The sequence below is a fragment of the Mobula birostris genome, chromosome 14 (assembly GCF_030028105.1).
Source record: "Mobula birostris isolate sMobBir1 chromosome 14, sMobBir1.hap1, whole genome shotgun sequence".
Lineage (NCBI taxonomy): Eukaryota > Metazoa > Chordata > Chondrichthyes > Myliobatiformes > Myliobatidae > Mobula > Mobula birostris.
In genome coordinates this window covers 95,524,525-95,545,858 of record NC_092383.1, presented here as the reverse complement: position 1 = coordinate 95,545,858, position 21,334 = coordinate 95,524,525, and the positions used below count along the sequence as shown (strand labels likewise).

General features: G+C 46.1%; 1 protein-coding gene across 2 annotated transcripts in view; it reads left to right on the top strand.

The window, feature by feature from the left end:
- Positions 1–4,064: 4,064 nt before the first annotated feature.
- cd34 (CD34 molecule) overlaps positions 4,065–21,334 on the top strand; it is a 75,253-nt gene continuing 57,983 nt past the window's right edge. The window contains exons 1-2 of one of the 2 annotated variants that reach the window (XM_072278998.1): positions 4,065–4,355; positions 19,019–19,081. In XM_072278998.1, the coding sequence (XP_072135099.1) occupies positions 4,277–4,355; positions 19,019–19,081 (142 nt within the window). In that variant the 5' untranslated portion in view covers positions 4,065–4,276. The remainder of the gene's footprint in view (positions 4,356–19,018; positions 19,082–21,334) is intronic. The other variant, XM_072278999.1, reaches the window with a different exon arrangement.

Genomic DNA, 21,334 nt, shown 5'->3' with positions numbered 1-21,334 from the left:
ACTGTGGCAATGAAAACTAGTGGACAAATTTCCTAGTTCTCTATCTTTTTCAGTGCCGAGGTCCGGGGTTTGAAGTTTATCTGTTTCACCTCTGTCTCCTTCAGCTTAATCTCAATCTCATCATTTCCTTCTCAACATTCCTTCTGATGGCACAGACGTGATATCTACCCACAGGGGAGATGGTTCTGTTAGCATACGGGCAGCAGAAACAGTGGCAAGAATGTCTTTTGAAACAGATTAGTAGTTTTACTGGAACTCGGGCACAGGAAATACTTTCTAAGTTTTGAAAGAAGTTCAGCATTTTTATGACAATTAAGTCTTATGTTTTTCAGTATATCAATTTCAGCTGGATGTTTATTATGTTCAGCTCTTGTAGGAAGGATGTGCAAACTTTAGAGAGGGCACAGAGGATATTTATCAGGATACTGCCAGGATTATGAGGAAAGGTTGAGTGAGCTCGGGCTTTTCCCTTTGGAGTGAAGGAAGATGAGAGGTGACTTGATAGAGGTGTACAGGATGATAAAATGGACAGTCAACTCCTTTTTCCTGGGGTAGAAATAGCTAATACGAGGGAACACGACTTTAAGGCAAAAGTATAGAGGGGATTTCAGCGGTAAGTCCTTTTACACAGAGAGCGGTGGGTGTGTGGAACTCACTGCTGGGCGTGGTGGTAGAGGCTGATACGTTTCGGACATTTAAAAGACTTTTAGGCAGATGGATGATAGAGAAATGGAGGGTTATTTGGGAGGGATGGCTTGGTTTGATCTAGAGTAGGTTAAAACGTCAGCACAACATTGTCGGTCGAAGGACCTGTACTGTGCTGTACTGTTCTATGTTCTGTATTCCATGTTACGTGTTCTCTGTTCCATGTTCGGATGGCACATCAATTGTAGAATTAAGGCGGCACAATAGATTTCTGATGGAAATGACCCAGATAAGCAGTCAGTGCTTCAAAGCTGGAAGTGAAACGTCAAAGGCTGGGTCATCTGTAATTCAGGATATCTGGGAAACTTATTGTAAACTTGTGCGGACAACACTGGCCATCAGGAGGAAATTCCTGAGTAATTCACAAGTGATGAGTTTGGCAGCGGGGGAGATGACTGAGAAGGGTAGTATGGAAAACAGTGACTCTGCAGCCTTCACCAGCACTTCTAATCAAGACACCATGCAGCACCAAGCTCGTTTGTTAGAAAGGAGCAAGCAGGGGCCAGTCGATGTAGACAATGACCGGTCTGCATGATTTCAGAGTTCATGAAGATAGTTCAGAATTACACCAGGGATAGAGAGGACCCAACAACTGGCCAGTCATTCCTTCAACGTGTGGCTCAGTCCGTAAGACCATAAGTCACTGGAGCAGAATTAGGCCATTTGGCCCATCGAGTCTGCCCAGCCATTCCATCATGGCTGATTTATTATCCCTCTCAACCCCTATCTTCTCCCTGTAAACTTTGATGCCCTGACTAATCTAGAATCTATCAATCACCGCTTCAAATATACTCAATGACTTGCTCTCCATTGCCATCTCTGGCAATGAATTTCACAGATTCAGTTCCCTCGGGCTAAAGAAGTTCTTCCTCATCTCTGTTCCAGATAGACATCTCTCTATTCTGAGGCTGTGTCCTCTGGTCCTAGACTCCCCCACTATAGGAAACATCCTCTCCACATCCACTCTATCTAGGCCTTTCAATATTCAGTAGGTTTCATTAAGATCCCCTTCATTCTTCTAACCTCCAGCAAGGCCTTCTGGTGCGTGTGAAACCAAGGAATACAAACACAAAGTGTTGTGATATAAACTGAGCCTGGTGTGTTGACATGTCCTTGTCCCTGTGGAACACACCCTTCAGATGGACATTTCCATATCAGCAGCCCCTCAGAGAAACACTTCTGTGGAAAAACATCTCTAATCACAAGCCTAGCAGGAAGTGGTCTGCACAAAATGTCTGACACGATGTTGTGGGATGGTTCCTGGAGCAGACACTAAAGTCATCTGGCAGAATGCCTCATTGCCAGAACTCTCAAGCACTCAACAAGGACTTGGTCAGATCCCTCTGTGAAATGCTTTGTGAATGGCTAGATTCTCAGTCCTACCTCAGCCCTCAGGACTGTCTCCAGCACATTCTCAGATTGTTTGTCATTGAAAGCTGATTTTTCTTTTCTGATACTGATCTGATCCTCTGGGTGAAGGTGTTGCCCCTCAGTTCCCTATTAAATCTCTTCCCTCTTCCTTGTCCTCTGGTTCTTGATTCCCCAACCATGGGGAAAAACAGTGTGCTTTCATCCTCTCTGTGTCCCTCATGATTTGGCATACCTCCATAAGGTCACTGTGCATTCTCCAACACCCTGAGGAATAAAGCCCTAGCCTGCCCAACCACTCTCTATAATTCAGTCTCCAGCAACATCCTCGTAAATCTTTTCACTCCACATGCTGAATGTGTGTTTTGAAATTAGAAGTTAAATGAAAAACAAGCAATGAGCAAAAGCTGCATTGAACGTGGTCCATCATGACTGTGCGCTGGTGCCCTCCCGATTAACGCCCAGTGCAACCTGAACCTGCATCCCGCGCCCCCTCCCCCCGACTGTCGGCAGCATTATTACAAAGTACTGCGTGGAAGTAAAAGAGTAGATTTTAGCCTCAAGTACTCGGGGTTGGTCGCTGAACAGGATAACAGGTGGCTGATGCCTTGGTATAGGCATGTGTATAACTTTCACAATTAATGCATAAGCTTTGAAACTCCACTCCAGATGTTGTCACCTTCTCTCTTGGGTGGGAGAGAGAGAGATGTATTGGAGAACCCTAATTCACAGCTTAGTCTCCAGATCCTGAAAGCAGTATTTGCCCCGACAATAACAGATTCCAAACATTTTCACATTGTTGCTTTGGGCTTTTGCTGAGCAGGTTTCCAGATGCATTTCAGAGGGCTGCACGGTAGCGCAGTGGTCAGCACGATGCTTTACAGTACGTGCGACCCGTGTTCAATTCCCACCGCCACTGTCTGTTAGGAGCTGGTAAGTTCTCCCCGTGACTGTGCGGGTTTCCTCCGGGTGCTCCGGTTTCCTCTCACAGTCCAAAGACGTACCGATTGGTAGGTTAATTGGTCATTGTAAATTGTTCAGTGATTAGACGAGGGTTAAATCGGGGGTTGCTGGGCAGCATATTTCAAAGGGTCAATTCTGTGCTGTATCTCAAAAAAAGAACTCCAGTTTATAAATGGACTTGTCAATATGTAAGTATAAAGTTCTTCACCATCTCAGCTCAAAACAATTTTCTCTGTAAACTGGTCAGTAAATGAATAACTAGCAGTCTGAATCACTTCCTATACTTCCCTCCAAATCACCTTCAAATGACTAATCCGAGGGGGCACAATTTTAATATGACTGGAGGAACCATTGGGAGAGGGTGATGTCAGCGGTAGATTTTTTACACAGAGGGTGGTACGGGCATATGGATTGAGGGTGTAACTTGATGAGGTTATACAATGGTAAGAATTAGAGATAGAGTGGATGGTCAGTACCTATTCCCCAGGGTGGTAATGGTTAATATGTGGGGGCATAATTCAGGGTAATTGGAGGAAAGTATAAGGGGGACGTCAGAGGCAGCTTTTTTTTACACAGACAGTGGAGAGTGTGTGGAACAGGCTGCCAGGAGTGGTGGTCAAGGGAGATACATTTGGGCATTTAAGAGACTCTTAAGCACATGGACGATAGAAGGATAGAGAGCTATGTGGGAGGGAAGGGCTAGATTAATTTCAGATTAGGTTAAAAGAGGTCAACACAACATTGTGGGCTGCAAAGCCTGCACTGTTGTTCTACGTTGTCAAAACATTCATTGCAGGAATATAGGACTCTGGCAAAGTCAGGGTTAATAAGCACATGCTTAATTGAAGTGTGTTTAGCACTTATACCCCAAAGGAAATGAACCAGGTCAGGATACAGGGGAAAATGTGTCTCACAGAACGATGTCTCAGACAAAGAACGCATTTATAACTTTTCTTGTGTGTTTCTTTGCTGTTTCCTGATGCTGTTAGTTATCCACTCAGCAGTTCCATCCACATACACTTATTTCCTCTGTGTGGGGCACTATCAGCCAGGAGGCTAGCTTCTGGAGTGTGTTTGCTCGTGAAGGAGGTGGAGAGAATGGGAGGGGGCTGTGATTAACTGCGTATAAAACATCCGTTCCCAGCAGACACACTCCATACCCTTCTGGGTGTAATGTTGGGCTCTGAGCTTGCAAAGTAACCAGAAGCTACTTGCAGCAAGAAATCAGCTTTTAAACACAATGTCCACCTTCTGGAGCTTGGTCAACGTTTCCAAAGGACAGCAATTCACCTTGATGTTGTGCGTCTTGAGTTTGATTGGTGAGTAAAGTATGTGGAACTAAAAAGCAGATGGTTGTTTCCAGAGGTGTCAGAAGCTGCAGTCAGTTGCAGTTCTGACAAGAGATGTGCCTTTTGTTTTTCTGCATAAAGGTGACATTTATTTAATGCAAGAATTTCCTCCTAAAGGAGTCAAAAATATTCTTACATACTACAAAAGCAATCACAATAATTTTAGGAAAAACGGTTTGCTTTTAAACATGTTAAAATATAATAATATTGAGAGTTTAATGGCAAGGAATTGGTAATCTTCAAATGGTGAGTTAGTAACTCTAAGTTTTGGTTAGAATTCTGACCAGCTTTTGTTCTGAAGATCCCAACATGTCACTGAATACAGCTTTAACATTTTGCATTCCAAGATTCAAACATATTTTAAGAGTACCATTTTGAAGGAAGTGTTCACTCGAAGTTTTACGGAAACTCTGTGTACGACTCCCAGCCTCTGCCAATGTTCCTTTTTTTAAAAAAAAACGTGCCAAGCTAACAAAACTGGTGATATACATCGCACGTGCTTGAAGTCTGAACTCAAACAGAAAATATTGGAGGTGCTCGTCTCCTGTGGGGAGGGGAACGGAGAGAATGCTTCAAGTTGACAATCAGTTTCTGGAGCCAAGATAAACTGCGCTGAGCATTTTACATCTGATCAGCTCCTAGTGAGAATTGTAGGCATGTTATCCAATGGATTCCCAATACGGAATAGATTAGGACAGCTAAGATCAAGCTCTCTAGCAATTTCATTCCAGTAATTCATGCAGAAAGTGGTGGGTGTGTGGAATGACCTTTCAGGGGCAGAGGCAGGTACATTAGGGACAGTTAAGGAACTCTTAGATAAATAGACATATGGGTGATAGAAAAATGGACAGTTATGTCTGAGGGAAGGGTTAGGTTGATCTGAGAGTAGGTTAAAAGGTTGGCACAACGTTGTGGGCTGAAGGACCTGTACTGTGCTCTACTGGTCTATGTCCTGTGTTTATACAGATCAGATTGCTGAGGGTGTTCAAGGTAGAACAACAACAGAACACAGAATAAAGTGTTACAGTTACAGAGAAAGTGCCGTGCAGGTAAACAAAGAAGTGTAAGATCATAACGAGGTAGATTGTGAGGCCAAGAGTTTATCATTAGGGCGGAGACAGATAGGTTCTTGATTAGCCAGGGCATCAAAGGGTATGGGGAGAAGGCAGGGGAGTGGGGATGACTGGAAGAATTGGATCAGCCCATGATTGAATGGCAGAGCAGACTCGATGGGCCGAATGTCCTACTTCTGTTCCTATATCTATGGACTTGTCTTATCATACAAGAGGTCCACTTAATGGTCTGATAGGACTGCGGAGTGGATGTCCTGAAACCAGGACTGGCGACATCACCCTTACCCCTGGCTGGGCTTGGGTGTAATAGTGGTGTGTACCGTTGATCCATCAGGTCTACCGACCATCACAGAGAATGGCCAATGAAGTGACTGGAGCTCTGGATGTGAAGAACGGGTGGGGTGAAGGGGCAGGTGACGTATTTCCTCTGGTAGCACTGACCCAACGGTTCACAGGGAGAATGATCCTTCAACCCTGAGTGGGAGGAGGGAATCTGCACGTGGTGGTGGCATCAGGCTGGAGGTGGGAATGCGAATGCAGAAGAGGGTCGGGAAAGACTGAAAGGTGGGAAGAGAGGATAATGGACCCCACCCTGGCTCTGGAAGTGAGCAGACACAGGAAACAGGAACTAGCCCAGTATCCTGACAGCTGGTGGTTGAGGATAACGGAATACATTTCCGATATACTGTGGGAAAATCTTCCATGTGGAGCAGGGTGAGACAGGCAGAATGGAACACAGTCCTTGCAGAAGATGGAGGTGATCAGATATAGTGGCTGACCTGGGCAAGTGGTCAATCATCTGTCCCAGTGCCTGGGGAAAGAATGAAAGATTCAGAGACGGGCTCGTGGCAGAGAGAATCTTTGTTTTGGTTTGGACAGGGCGTGGTTAAATATTTATGCTGCGCCGATTTTGTGACTAGAAATAAATTGGTGTCTGTTGCAAGTTAACTTTGAAAGCTGCAGAGACCTTCTACCAATACAGCAACTCTCCTCTCAGACCTTGGCCCTATGCACACACTAAAAACGTGTGTACCTCCCTAGTGTGGAGACTCCCCCCATCCTTCACACTTCCCACCACTCCTCACCTCTCACTCAACCCCCTCCCCTCAGTCTGGGACATTTCCTCCTGCTGCCACTGCTGAAGTCCAGGGTCTGTCTCCATTCCCAATGCTTCCTAATGTCCAGCTCTTGTTGTCCAGGTTGAAACACCAGTCTGCAGGCAATGTTACTTGGAGCTGGTGCAATTTTTCACCCTCTTCCTGATTGCAAACACAGAAACCAGTAACCAAGTGTACAGGAAATGTTGAGCTATGTTTCACTTTCGGGACATTTAATGTCCGGACCCCCATTACGACACATGTGTATTTGCCCCTGGTTTGAGGCAGCGATGGTGACTAGCCCAGTGGTTTGCCCCCGATTGTGGGAACAGGTTGCAAATGATGTTCAGGGGAGCCAAAGTGAGATCACAACATGAGGGTGGGGGAGTTGCACAAGTACACAAGCCTCAAAATTACAGTCTTTAATAGCTTTCAATAATCAGTAACATGTGTATTTCAGACAACCAGATGTAACATACAAATGAATCTGAAGCCATATAATATTTTCTCCTGACTATTATTTGGATTACTATAATTACTTGAATTATATGTGTGTATAAACGTTAAAAAAGGCAGCCTGTGCCTCACCGTCAATGACTGTTGGAGGGTTTCCATGTCCGCACTAATGAGCCAACTCGATAAAGGGGTGTAAGGCGATATCTATTGTGAGCCGAGAGCACTGGGAGTCCACACTCCATCAAACAGACGTTGTGCAGAGGATGTGTTTCTGGCCTATGCTGATTCACTCCACCCAATCCCCAATGAAAACAATGGGGCTTTCACTGGAAAACAGGAAAACAGGGGCAGGAGACCACTTGGCCCCTCAAACCTGTCCCAACATTCAGTATGATCATGGCCGATCTACCCTAGGCCTGTTTTTTCCCCACAAACTATAAAAGTTTATTTACACAAAGTACAAACATTAAGTATTTACAAGACAGTGAATAAATTCAAATTAAAATATGATCACTACTGTCTATAAAACAGTCAATTCCCTGACGGGGCCTAGTGCTCCCAGAAATCCTCCACTGTACCCATAGTGACCGCATGCTCCCTCTCCAAGGACAGCCGGGCATGAAAGTATTCTCAGAAAGGGGCAGGCAGTCAGCACTGGAAGGGCCTCGACTTTTGCCATAGTTTTAGGTCAAGAGACGAAAACTGTGCACCACTCCAGGTATGACCTCACCAATTTCCCAGACAACAGCAACAAAACCTCCCTGTTTCTAAACTCCAACCTGTTCACAACAAAAGCCAATGTGCTATTTTGCCACATGGGCAAGTTGGACCTCTGTGCTAACCTTTTCCCAGACAACAGCAACAAAACTTCCCTGTTTCTAAACTCCAACCCGTTCACAACAAAAGCCAATGTGCTATTTCGCCACGTGGGCAAGTTGGACCTCTGTGCTAACCTTTTTTGGTTCAAGCACTAGAACATCCAGCTCTCTTTGAACTTTCCTCAATTTACTGAGGGGAACTTTGGCTTGAGATCTAAAACCTGGACAAACCCCTATGACTGTGTAATGACTGGCTGCATCACAGCCTGGTATGGAAACACCAATGCCCTTGAATGGATCCCACTTTCTGTGACGGATGAAACAGAGTTTTACCACTTATGGAGCAACGCACACTAAATGCTGGAGGAACTCAGCAGATCAGGAGAGGAATAAGTAGTTGACATTTTAGGTTGAGACCCTTCACCAGGACTGGAAAAGGAAGGGGGCAGAAGCCAAATAATAAGTTGGGATACGTTAGGAGTTCAAGTTGGCAGGTGATAGGTGAAGCCAGGTGAGGGGGAATGAAGTGAGGATTTGTGAGGTGATGGTTGGAAAAGGTAAAGGGCTGAAGGTGAAGAAACCTGATAGGAGAGGAGAGTGGACCATGGAGAAAGGGAGGGAAAAGGGGCACAAGAGGGAAGTGAAAGGCAGATGAGGAGAAGGGAAGGTTCCACCAAACAATCTGCCTATTAGTCTTCCATCAGGTCCCTCAGCAGGTGAGGACCAACCTTGACAGGTCAATATCCACTGGGAAAAATCAACACTGCTGCTTAAATTAGGCTCTAAAACTGATAACCAGAAGCAACACCACAGACTCTGGCTGAGGAAAGGGAGTAATTCAGACAAGATTCCTCAACCTCCAGCAGTAATTTAAAGATCCGATTGTTTTTACAGTGAAGCAATATGGTATCATTGCTATTCGGGACATGTGTTGTTTAATGTTCATCGGCTAGGTTTGTTCCCCCCACGTTTTCAGATCCTCCACGACGGCTGAGTAGAAACCATTGTTCTGGTGAAGAGTGGCTAGCGCAGAATTTTCTTCAAAAATCAGACCCTCAAGCAGGGCTTTCCCACCACCTGACGAGTTGGAGGTTAAATGCACTCAACATTCCACCACCACTCCTCTGGGGCTGGGCTGCAGCCAAGAAAAGCTCTGCACCAGAAGCCTCAGAAGGCTCCTAAACTTTAGTGAAAACAATATTACTGCACAGCACACCAACTCCATCTTTTCATTGGTTTCCTGGGATTTGTCTCTCCATTTTCTGTCAACGCCAACTGACCTAGAGAAGGTTGGGGTGGGCTGCCACCTTGAACCAAGGCGGTCCACGTTATGAAGGGGCTTCCATGTGCTGCTGAGGGGGGAGTTTCAGGTCATAGAATCATAGAATCATTGAACACTACAGCACAGAAACAGCTCCTTGGCCCATCCACTCCATATCATGCTCTTATTCTGCCTTGTCTTATTAAACAACACCTGAACTATAGCTCTCCATACCCCTCCCATCCATGTGCCCCTCCAAATTTTGTTGAAACATTACGATTTAGTCTGCACCCAACACTTCTGCTGTTAGCTTCTTCCACACTCGTACAGCCCTCTGTGTGAAGGAGCTCCCCCTCAGAATCCCCTCATGTATTTTTACCTTTCACCCTAAACCTGTCAGCACAAGAGATTTTGCAGACGCTAGAAATCCAGAGCAACACACACAAAATGCTGGAGAGACTCAGCAGGTCAGGCAGCATCTGTAGAAGGGAGTAAACAGTCAACGTTTCAGGCTGAGTCCTGAAGATCAGTCTCAAACCAAAATGTTGACTGTTTATTCCTTTCCGTAGAGGCTGCCGGACCTGCTGAGTCTCTCCAGCATTTTGTGTGCATGTTATCCTTAACTCATCACCTCTGGTTCTTCTCTCACCCAACCTCAGTGGAAAAAGCCTGCTTGTACTTACCCTATCTATACCCCTCATAATTTTGTATACCTCTATCACATCTCCCCTCCATCCTCCTACACTCCAGGGAATGTAGTCCTATACAATGTACACAAAACATTGGAGGAACTAATCAGGGTCAGGCAGCATCTATGGAAATGAATAAATGGCCAATGTTTTGGGCCAAGACCCTTCTTCAGGACTGAGAAGGAAGGGGGAAGGTGCCAGAATAAAAAGGTGGGGAGAGGGGAAGGAGGATAGTTGGAAAATGATGGATGAAACCAAGTGGGTGGGAAAGGTAAAGGGTTGGAGAAGAAGGAATCTGATAGGAGAGGAGAGTGGACCATCAGAGAAAGGGAAGGAGTAGGGGATCCGGGGAGAGGTGATAGGCAGGTGAGAAGAGGTAAAAGGCCAGTGTGGGAAAAGAAGAAGAGGGGAGATAGAGGGAATTTTTTTTTTACCAGAAGGAGAGATTGATGTTCATACCTTCAAGCAGGATACGTTATAGCTCCTCCACCTCATCTTGGTATAGGAGGAGGCCGAGGACCGACACATCGGAACGGATATGGGAATCGAAGTTTGGCCACTGCGAAGTTCCACAAAAATCCTGACCTGTTCAACCTTTTCCTATAACTGAGGTCCTCAAGTCCCAGCAATATCCTTAGCTCCTATGACAATGACAGATCAGCAACAAGTTTCCAATTCGGGATGGCGAGTGCCTTGGTGTTCCAAATCAGAATCAGAGTAGTGGGGTAGTGACCATGGGTTCAACGTCAATTCAGAAATTGGATGGCTGAGGGGAAGACACTGTTCCTGAATCGTTGAGTGTGTGCCTTCAGGCTCCTATACCTCCTTCCTGATGGTAACAATGAGAACAAGGCATGTTCTGGGTGATTGGGTCCTTAATGATGGATCTGCCCTTTTGAGTCACCGCTCCTTGCAGTTGTCCTGGAAACTATGGAAGCTATTGCTTATGATGGAGCGGACTACATTTACAATTCCCTGTAGCTTATTCTCATCCTGTGTTGCAACTCCCCTCCCCACCCCGTACCAGACGGTGATGCAGCCAGTCAGAATGCTCTCTACGGTAAATCTATAGAAATGTTTGAGTGAACTAGTTGACAAACCAAATCTCTTCAAACTTCTCATGAAATATAACTGTTGTCATGTTGCATCAATATGTTGGGTGCTCAGAGATATTGACGCCCCTGGAACTTGAAATTGCTCACTCTCTCCACTTCTGCTCCCTCTGTGAAGTCTGGCGGGTGTTCCCTCGTCTTACCTTCGCCGTTGGTCTAAACGCCATTGAGTGCAAGGTTGTTGCTGCCTCCTGCCCTAGTCCTTCTGGCTGGATGATGCATTTCAGGAGGCTGCTGTCTAAGTAGCCTGCCTGAATAACTGCAATGCATCACTGTCAAACACTTCAGGGGATTAATTATAACTATAGTGACAGGACAGTGTTATATGTTAGAAATCAATGATGGACCAAACACCACAAAACTGAATTATTTATCTCCGGCTCTGCTTTCTGCTTATTACTTTACAACAGTGAATTTACAAAAAACAAAATTTCCTGCTTGAGTTTCTATGCCCAGTTAACCACAGATAAAATCATTTCACTCATGTTATCTCGAGGGCTTTATTCAACTTGCTGTTCCTTACAGAAAAATGCAACGTATTCCAAGACATCTACAGCCTCATTCCTGCCTTAGGACCAGAGCTTGCCAAGAGTTGGCTGGGACTAGTCCTGAAAGGAGATGAAGGCGGTTCAGTCAGCACAACCCTGTAAGATTTTCCAGAGTGAAGCTCGAAAACAAAAAAACAGCCAGGGCTTCACCCTCGGCCCCTTCCCCAACACAAATCTAGTGAGGACTGTTGGCGATGGCATCATTATGGGCACTTCTGCGTAGACAGGCACATGATGATAGATAAAAGTGTAAGGCTATGTAGAAGGGATGGGTTAGATTGATCTCAGAGTAGGCTATAAGGTAGCCACAACATTGTGGGCCGAGGGGCCTGTATACTATGTTGTACTGTTCTCCCTTCTATGTTTGCAAGGCAGAACCAAGCCACCATGTCTGCTGGGATCGTGTTTGACCACCAGTTGATTTGGATTTAATGATCACATGTCCATCAAAACACTGGGGGCTAAGCACCTTGCCCGAGGGTGATCTGCAGGCTAGCAGAGGGAAAGATTGACTTACGTCTCCTTTGGCAGAGATGTATCTCCACCCTGTCACCCCTGTTTATCCCTTGATGTTTCGGTGAAGGCAATGGCAAACCACTTCTGTAGAAAAACCATGATCAAGACCATGAGCGCCCACTTCATAAGACATGGCACATAATGATGATGGTGGCACGGAAACATACAAAGAAATACTTCATTTGCGTTAACAGCCAACACAACGTGAGGATGTGCTGGGGGCAGCCCCCACATGTCGCCACACATTCCGGCACCAGCATACGTGTTCAGCAGCACAAAACGCAGCCAACATACAACAAAGCAGCCAACAACAACAACAAAGCAGACCCCTTTCCCCACTTGCACAGACGGACCCCAGGATAGTCCATTGCTGGGGCCTCCAACCTCCAGACCTACAATCCTAAAGGCAGCAGGTTTCACCGAGGTGGGTAGGCGTCGCAAGTGAGGACGGTGAGTTGAGGGTGGTGTTGGGCCAGGAGGGTGGTGTAAAAGTCTACATTGTACTGGCAGAGTGAGAGCCCAGCAGAGAGTGATCCCTCTCAGAAACACCCCCAACCACGTTGTAACTCACCCCGCCCCCCCAGACTAGCTGTGGACCCTGCTCCAATGACCAACCTGCTTTGGACTGACTGACCTACCTACCCAGCTCCCCCAAGAACAGAATTATTACATCCCTATCACACAAGGGGCAGAGTTGGGCCACACCTACAGGATTTACACTGTAAACAGGCCAGTGTCCATAACCACCAAGTTTATGCCTCATTCTTAACTTCCAATGAACCTCTGAATCAACATGACCAAAGTTCAAAGTACACTTATCATCAAAGTATGTATGCATCATACGACCTTGAGTTTCATCTCCTTACAGGCAGCCACAAAACAAAGAAACCCCCAAAAAACATTAAAAAAATAGAAGACCGTCAAACACCCAATGGGCAGAGAAAAGAAAAAAAAAACTCATGCAAATGATAGACACAAGCAAGTAACGTTCTGAACTTAAGTCTACAAAGACGGTCCATCTTCAAATCCTTAGTTCAGTGCAGAGCCAAGTAAACGTCATGAGGCTGCGAGCTGAACACAGCCCAGCCCATCACACAAACCAATCTTCCATCCTTGGACTCACTTTACACCACCCGCTGTCGGAGCAGTGCTACCAGGATAATCAAGGACACGACCCACCCAGTCAACACACTTTTCGTCCCTCTTCCCTCCAGGAGAAGGCTCAGGAGCTTGAAGACTCGTACGGCCAGATTTGGGAACAGCTTCTTTCCAACGGTGATAAGACTGCTGAACAGATCCTGACCCAGATCTGGGCCGTACCCTCCAAATATCTGGACCTGCCTCTTGGTTTTTTTGCACTACCTTACTTTCCCTTTTCTATTTATGATTTATAATTTAAATTTTTAATATTTACTATCGATTTGTACTCCAGGGAGCGCGAAGCGCAGAATCAAATATCGCTGTGATGATTGTACGCTCTAGTATCAATTGTTTGGCGACAATAAAGTAAAAAGTACCTCTCCTCGGGCCTAGACACTTTAACCTCTTCAATCTGTCCTGGCGCCTAAATCATCATCTGAACGTGGGGTTCAGTGGCTTCGATACACTCTGGGGCCTGGGGCCTGGGGCCTGGGCCCTGCAGCCTTGATTCGCCCTGTTCCCAGACATCACACCCTGCAAGAACTGATTTCAGGGAGGTAGCACCATCAATTTGCGGGAGTTTCCGGGAGAGGTGGGATGTCTGCAATAGAGTAGCTCCTTAGCAGCTAGCCAGCTAGTTTAAATAACGTTAGCTCTGCTAATGAACGAATGACACCTGTTAAACTCACCTCAACATGTCTTTTACAGTCTTAACCCACCACGGGCAATAGAAAAGTCACTGTTGCAAACAGTGCAGCGAGCAACACTGTCATTATTTTGACCCCTATTAGGCAGGGGTACACTTTAGTGTAGTCTGGGGCGATGTACGTTTTACATTTTTTTGGAACACTCTACCATGGCGCGCTCTCGCTCTCATGCTCTCGCTTGTTTTCTGTCTTGTTCTCCCGCGCTCTCTCTCTCACTTGCTTTCTTTCTCTCTCGCTTGCTTTCTCTCTCACGCTCTCTCTCTCGCTCTCGTGCCTCGCTTGCTTTCTCTCTTGTTCTCTCGCGCTCTCTCTCTCTCGCCTGCTTTCTCTCTCCCTCTCCCCCTCGCGCGCGCTCTCTCTCGTGGTCGCTCTCGCACTCTCTCTTGCTTTTTCTCGCTCACTTGCTCTCAAAAAAATTGATTTCCGTGATATTGTATATAATTTGCGGGCATCAGGGAGCCACTAATCATATGCAGGAGACCCCCAGAACTTCTGGGAGAGGTGGGATGTCTGCCTGTTCCTGACCTTTCCAGTTCGGTCCGATGCTGTCCAACGCCCGTGTATTGGAGAGTCTCTAAGCTAACCTGGTGTTGGGGCAGTGGCCAGTCCATGGAACCCTGCAGCCACTCCAGGACAAGTTGGCACTGTTCCCATGGATTGTGAAAATCAATTATTTTCCCATTATTGCGTTCAGTCTGCCTTGCTGGAGATAGTTAGCTGCCAGTGTGCCGGCACTGGGAGTGTTCCTGTAACCATGACATTGACTGACCTCATCAGCACTGTTCCCATGGCACCAAGACTCTTCCTTCCTCTCGGCTTCCTTGGAACAAATGTGATTAATTCATCTAAAAACCAGGGGACAGTTTATGCCGAAAATAATGTCAACCAGCAGTTGTGTTCAGGCCTCACAGTGACAATGAGGCTTGAACATTCCAACACACCATCGCCAGATTCTGGAACATTCTGATACACAATCGCCAGATTCTGCAACATTCTGATATATGTGGTGCACTATCAATTACTCCAAAAGACTGGAAGCAGAGTAAATACTGAAAGGCTTTTATTTACAGTAAAATGGACCCACGTCCATGCTGAATATCTGTCCTGGACTGAGAGGAGGATCGCCTCCTCTCAATCGCCTTTATTCAGGGGTCTGTTGGAGGAGCCACAGGCGCAGTCAGCAGAGGGGTGTGTCCAGACAGGTAACCCAGTTACAACCTATATACATGGTTTACCACAATACGATAATCAGATTCCAGTTCTGGTACACAACTGCAGCCCCCTTTTTGGGCTCTCATGGAAACTTGGCTCGTTGCCGTCCCCACTAATGGCCACGGGACAAACCAGTGAGAAGGCCACTTTTCATAATCAATAGGCGCCTAGGATTGGTATGACCTGAGGCCCAGGCAAACAGGAACGTTTGGAGGCGGTGCAGAGAAGGTTCACCAGGTTGATTCCAGAGATGAGGGGGTTAGACTATGAGGAGAGATTGAGTCACCTGGGACTGTACTCACTGGAATTCAGAAGGATGAGAGGAGATCTTATAGAAACATATAAAATTATGAAAGGGATAGATAAAATAGAGACAGGAAAGTTGTTTCCACTGGTAGATGAGAGTAGAACTAGGGGACATAGCCTCAAGATTAGGGAGAGTAGATTTAGGATGAAGAAGAACTGCTTTTCCCAGGGAGTGGTGAATCTGTGGCATTCTCTGCCCAATGAAGCAGTGGAGGCTACATCAGTAAATATATTTAAGACAAGGTTGGATAGATTTTTGCCTAGTAGGGAATTAAGGGTTGTGGGGAAAAGGTAGGTAGGTGGAGATGAGTCCATGGCCAGATCAGCCATGATCTTATTGAATGAGAGAGCAAGCTCGACAGGCCAGATGGCCTACTCCTGCTCCTACTTCTTATGTTCTTGTGTAACGTTGTTATGCTCTGACTAAATAAACCCCAAACTTGAGCAAATGCGCATTAATACCTTCCATACACAATTGTTGGTCAGCAAGAAATAACAAATCATACACCCTGTAAAGTTATAAGTAAAGCATATTTACAAATATCAGCTTTATCAAACAGCTAGTAGGAAAAAAAAGGGAAAAATAAAAGGGCCCATTACAGTTAAACTGGTCTAAATGAGCATGACATTGGAGCTGACCTTGAAGTTGTCTTTTTATTCACACGCTGGATCCACGGTCTCCATTCCAAACTTCACTCAAAATCCCTCTCGGACAAATGGGCTGTCTTTCAGGAGTATTGGCCCTTCCTTCTTAAAGCCATTCATCTGCACAAAGCACCTTGTGCAATAGGGACACTATTCCCCATGGCATCCTCGGCCATCTTCTCTCCTGTCTCATCTGTAGCTCTGCAGCTCCCACCAAACAGACCGTGAACCCCACCACTGCCCGTCACAAATCTCTCTCTGCCCAGCTTTCTCCCAATTTCACCACCCTGATTGGCTGACACAACATTCCTAAGTTGAACATCATAGCCACTTATCTTTCACCGAAACCCCAGACATGCTATCGGCAGGACACACTGCACTTACAGAAAGCTACTAAATGAAAAACCCTACAGCATTAACAGTAAAAATCTCAACCAGGGCATTACACAATCATCAGGTTCTGGAACATTCCGATACACAATCATCAGATTCCGTGATATTCTGATACTCAGTCGTCAGATTCCAGTATGTCCCTGAAACAATCTTTAGAAAAGCACAACTGGTGACTGTTCATTGGTGAAACTCTCTGATTAAACTTTCAATCCCATTCTTCCCTCTGGCTCCAGTATTCCCACTCCCTTTCAGGTTTTACCAAATTCCTTTTGAAAGTTCCTGTAGAATCTGATTAAGCTTCTTTTTCAGATAACAAAATCATGTCTGAATCTTGGAATCTTGGAATGAAGGGATCTTGGGGCCCACAGAAATTGATCCCTCAAAGTTGCTACGGAAGTTGATAAGGTGGTTAAGAAGGTGTAGTGTATGGTGTGGTGGCCATAAGGTAACGTTGCATTTCTATAAAACTCTTATTGGGCCACACTTGGAATATTGTATTCAGTTCTGGTCACCTCAGAAAAGAAAAGAAAGCTGAGATGGTACGGCCACGTAATAAGATCCGGTGGCCTTGCAAAGACCGTTCCTTAAGGAAAAGAAGGAGAGGCAGACAGAGGAAAGGATGGATGGATAACATTAAAGAATGGACAGGGAAAACATTTGTGGTGACCCAGGCTCTGGCACACAACCGCGACAGATGGAACAGACTGGTGCAAAGCTTGTCATGACGGCGCCCCGACGACTCCACCAGGAGTTAAGGGAGAAAGCTTTAGAGAGGGTGCAGAGGAGATTTACCAGCTTTCTGACTGGATCCGAGAGCATGTCTTATGAAGATAAGTTGAACAAGCTGGGGCTTTTCCCTTTGGAGTGAAGGAGGATGATAGAGATGTACAAGATGGTAAGAGGAGTATATCAAGTAGACAGCCAGAGACTTTTTCCCTGAGCAGAAATTGCGAATACAAGGGGGCATAATTTTAAGATGAGTGCAAGAAAGTTTCGGAGGAGGTCTAGGGTAGATTTATTTATTTACTTTCTACACAGAGTGTGGTAGGTGCATGAAATGTGCTGCAGGGGTGGTGGGAGAGGAAGATTCATTAAGGACATTTAAGACACGCTTAGATAGACATATGAATGTTAGAAAAATGGAAGGCTATGTGGGAGGGAAGGGTTAGTTTGTTCTTAGAGTAGGGTTGATGGTCGGCACAACATTGTGATCCACAGGGTGTGTATTGTGCTGTACAGTTCTATGTTCTATGCCGCTGTGTGTCAGATAAAAACTCACAACAGAGCAGATGAAATTGGTAGTAGTAGTTCAAGTCAGTCCCTTTTCATTGCCTGTTTTCAGATCTTCCAGCACCTCCTGCCCCATCCAGTTTACTTCACTCGGTGCCGCTCCTCAGCACCCCTCATGACCTTCAACACTCCATCTCATGCTCACCAAACCTCCCTTGGGTCAAATGACCTCTCTCCTCCTAGCCCGGAACAACCTTCCCTCCTGACCCTGCACAACCTCTGCTCCCGGGGCCATCTGCAAGATCTCCTCCACACCCCGTCTGGGACTCAGCACTCTGCGGCAGTCCCCAGAGCTGATCTTAGAGCTCGGACCAAGGCCGCACTCAAGGGCCAGGTCTTCACTCCCTTACGAGCTGGAACCACTCCCTCTGTTCCCCGACCATCTCCAAGCTGACGTGAGCTCTGGCCCCAGTGGTCTGTTTCAGGACCAGATGTTGGACATGAGCCCTGGACACGATGGCTGGACAGGACACTGGTGCCAGATTGTTTCTTCTTCCAGTGAATCTGGAGGATTTGTCCAGGAACTGCTGGAGGCATTTCCCAGTGCCTGCTGTAGTTAGTTCTGTAGACAGTGTTGGACCCTATTCCAGTTTCCACTGTAGGTAATTTTGTGAAGAATATTGAAGGCAATTCCCAATGCCCACTATAGGTGCTTTTGCGGACGATATTGGATGCTTCTCAGTGCCTGCTGTAGCTAGTCTTGTGGACAATATTGAAGGCATTTCCCAGTGCCCACTGAAAGTATTTTTGTGGACAATATTGAAGACATTTTCCAGTGCCCACTGTAGGTGTTTTTTTTTGTGGACAGTGCTGGAGGCATTTTCCAGTGACCACTGTAGGTAGTCCAGTTCTGAGAACATAAAGGAGGGCAGCAGATGGAATTTAATGCAGACAAGTGTGAGGTGTTGGGTGGACAAACCAGAGTAGGACTCACACAATGAATGGTAGGGCACTGAGGAATGCAGTAGAACAGAGGGACCAGCGAACACACTAAGACAGGTACATGGATAGGGAAGGTTTAGAAAGTTATGGGCCAGAGACAGGTCACTGGGAATCTTGGTTGGCATGGACCAGTTGAGCTGAAGAAACGGTATGACTCTGTGATTCTGGTCCGTTGGACTCACTGGCCTGTCGGTCCCTGCTTTGCACCTGCAGCCCTTCTTAGATATAGGCACAACCTTGGCTGCCTTCCACTCTTCCAGTACCTCAGCCTTGGTGTATGATGATACAGGGCCCAACAATTTCTTCCATGAGTTCCCACAACTTCCTAGGGATGGTATGAGAGACTAGTTTTTCACTGTACATATGAGTCAATAACAAACCAATCTACCAGCTTACCAACTTAATGTGATGTTTTTCTTCAACCTCAGTCCAATGGAGCTGTCACTGTTCTGGAGAGGGCATGGAAGCCAAAAAGATTGCAAACACTTCAGGTGAGTCCAGGAGTGGCTGTCGTCCAGGAGCGCTAATGATGTTGTGTAGTTAACTATATGTTGTACTCTTTATGCACTTTATGCCATCTTCGACATCTAGAGAATAGATTTTATCATCTATTAAGACATACCAGTTTGTTAGGTTAATTGGTCATTATAAATTGTCCTGTGATTAGGCTCTGATTGTAATCATGGGATTGCTGGGTGGTGTGGCTCGAAGGGCCAATGCCACTTTGTATCTCAATAAAAAAGGATATTTTTTAAAAATATAATTTTATGTGCTGCATGTGATACACAGTATGTACTGTGTTCTGGACTTTGGTCCCAGAGGAACGATGTTTCATTTAGCTTTAACATGTGTGTGGTTGAATGACAATAAAGTGAGCTTGAAACAGCATCGCAGACTCATCGCATGAGATGGGTTCAGTGAATAGAATAGTTTGCAGTCAGAATCCGGTGGACAAATCTATTGCTATTGCTGTCAGAGATAACTTGAATGTCACAAATTTATAAATTAACCTTAACAATACACAGTTTAAAACCTGTAATTAAAAACAGCAATATATCAAGAAACACACATCAAAGTTGCTGGTGAACACAGCAGGTCAGGCAGCATCTCTAGGAAGAGGTACAGTCGACATTTCAGGCCAAGACCATTCTTCAGGACTAACTGTTCTGCCTGAAGGTAGGTGAGTTGCCTTTTAGAAAGTTCACTAGAGAGAAGGCTCCAACTAACCACCTTGTAAACTGTACCAGCTTCCAGGGCCCGCATATCTGAGAGACCTGGCCGGCCTCCAAGAGTTACTCCAGAAATACCAAAACAAAAACAGATTGTGTAACAGAGATCCGATCAATTCCCTCTTACTGCTGGTTTTGTCAGTCTTTTTGAATCCATCTTGGAAGCCAGAACATTAATTTTTTGAGCTTTAGTGGTAGGTTGGCCTGTGCTAGTATCTCAATCGGCAGACAACTCTTTGTTCACTCTCTCTCTCTCTCTCTCCCTTTATCTGTCTCAGTGTGTCTCTCTCTCTTTCTGTCTCTCGGTGTGTGTCTCTCTGTCTGTCTCTCTCTCAGTGTGTGTCACTGACCCCTTCTCTCTCTCTCTGTCTCACACACAGACACACACACACACTGCAACCTCTCCCAGAGCTGCCCACCACATACACACAGACGTACAACCAAGACTTTACTAGAAGTTGAAAAACTGACAAGTCCCAGTACTGAAGTCCCTGCGGGTTGGTTTTGGAATGCTGTACCAGCCAAGTGCTGAACAGACTACTAGACCTATGCTCGCTGATCCAACGATTTGCCACGTAAACACACACACACACACGCCACCATCAACAGCACATTCCCCAACGGTCCCACACACCTCTACTACTCCACACACACACACACACACACACACACTGAGCAAGCCTTCCCCATAGGACCACCCCACACACACACTTCCCACCAGCCGCCCCCTTACACACACACCCTGCTCTACCCCCTCATCCAGACATGGGGGTGCCTTACAGCACGCCACCTGCCTTTGGAGCAGATGCAGGAGCCCCTTCAGGTGAACTTCAGTGCAACACCAGTGCCTGTCCTGATAGAGGGTTCATGATATGTGTTCAACAGGACTGGGATTGATCCCAGAAACAGTTCCGGTCTGAGTTCAGGATGAGGGTTCTCGTTCCCTGCTGGCACCATCATGACCACACGGCATGTGTTGCTTCATTTTACCAGCAGATATTTGCAAAGTTGTCGAGTGTCTGCTCACCAACAGACCAAATTCCATCAGTTCCCGAATCTCTACTCACTGACAAACCAAATTCCATCAGTCCCCGAATCCCTGCTCACCAACAGACCAAATTCCATCAGTCCCCGAATCCCTGCTCACCAACAGACCAAATTCCATCAGTTCCCGAATCTCTACTCACTGACAAACCAAATTCCATCAGTCCCCGAATCCCTGCTCACCAACAGACCAAATTCCATCAGTTCCTGAATCTCTGCTCACCAACAGACCAAATTCCATGTTCCTGAATCTCTGCTCACTGACAAACCAAATTCCATCAGTTCCCGAACCTCTGCTCACCAACAGACCAAATTCCATCAGTCCCCGAATCCCTGCTCACCAACAGACCAAATTCCATCAGTCCCCGAATCCCTGCTCACTGACAAACCAAATTCCATCAGTCCCCGAATCCCTGCTCACCAACAGACCAAATTCCATGTTCCTGAATCCCCGCTCACTGACAAACCAAA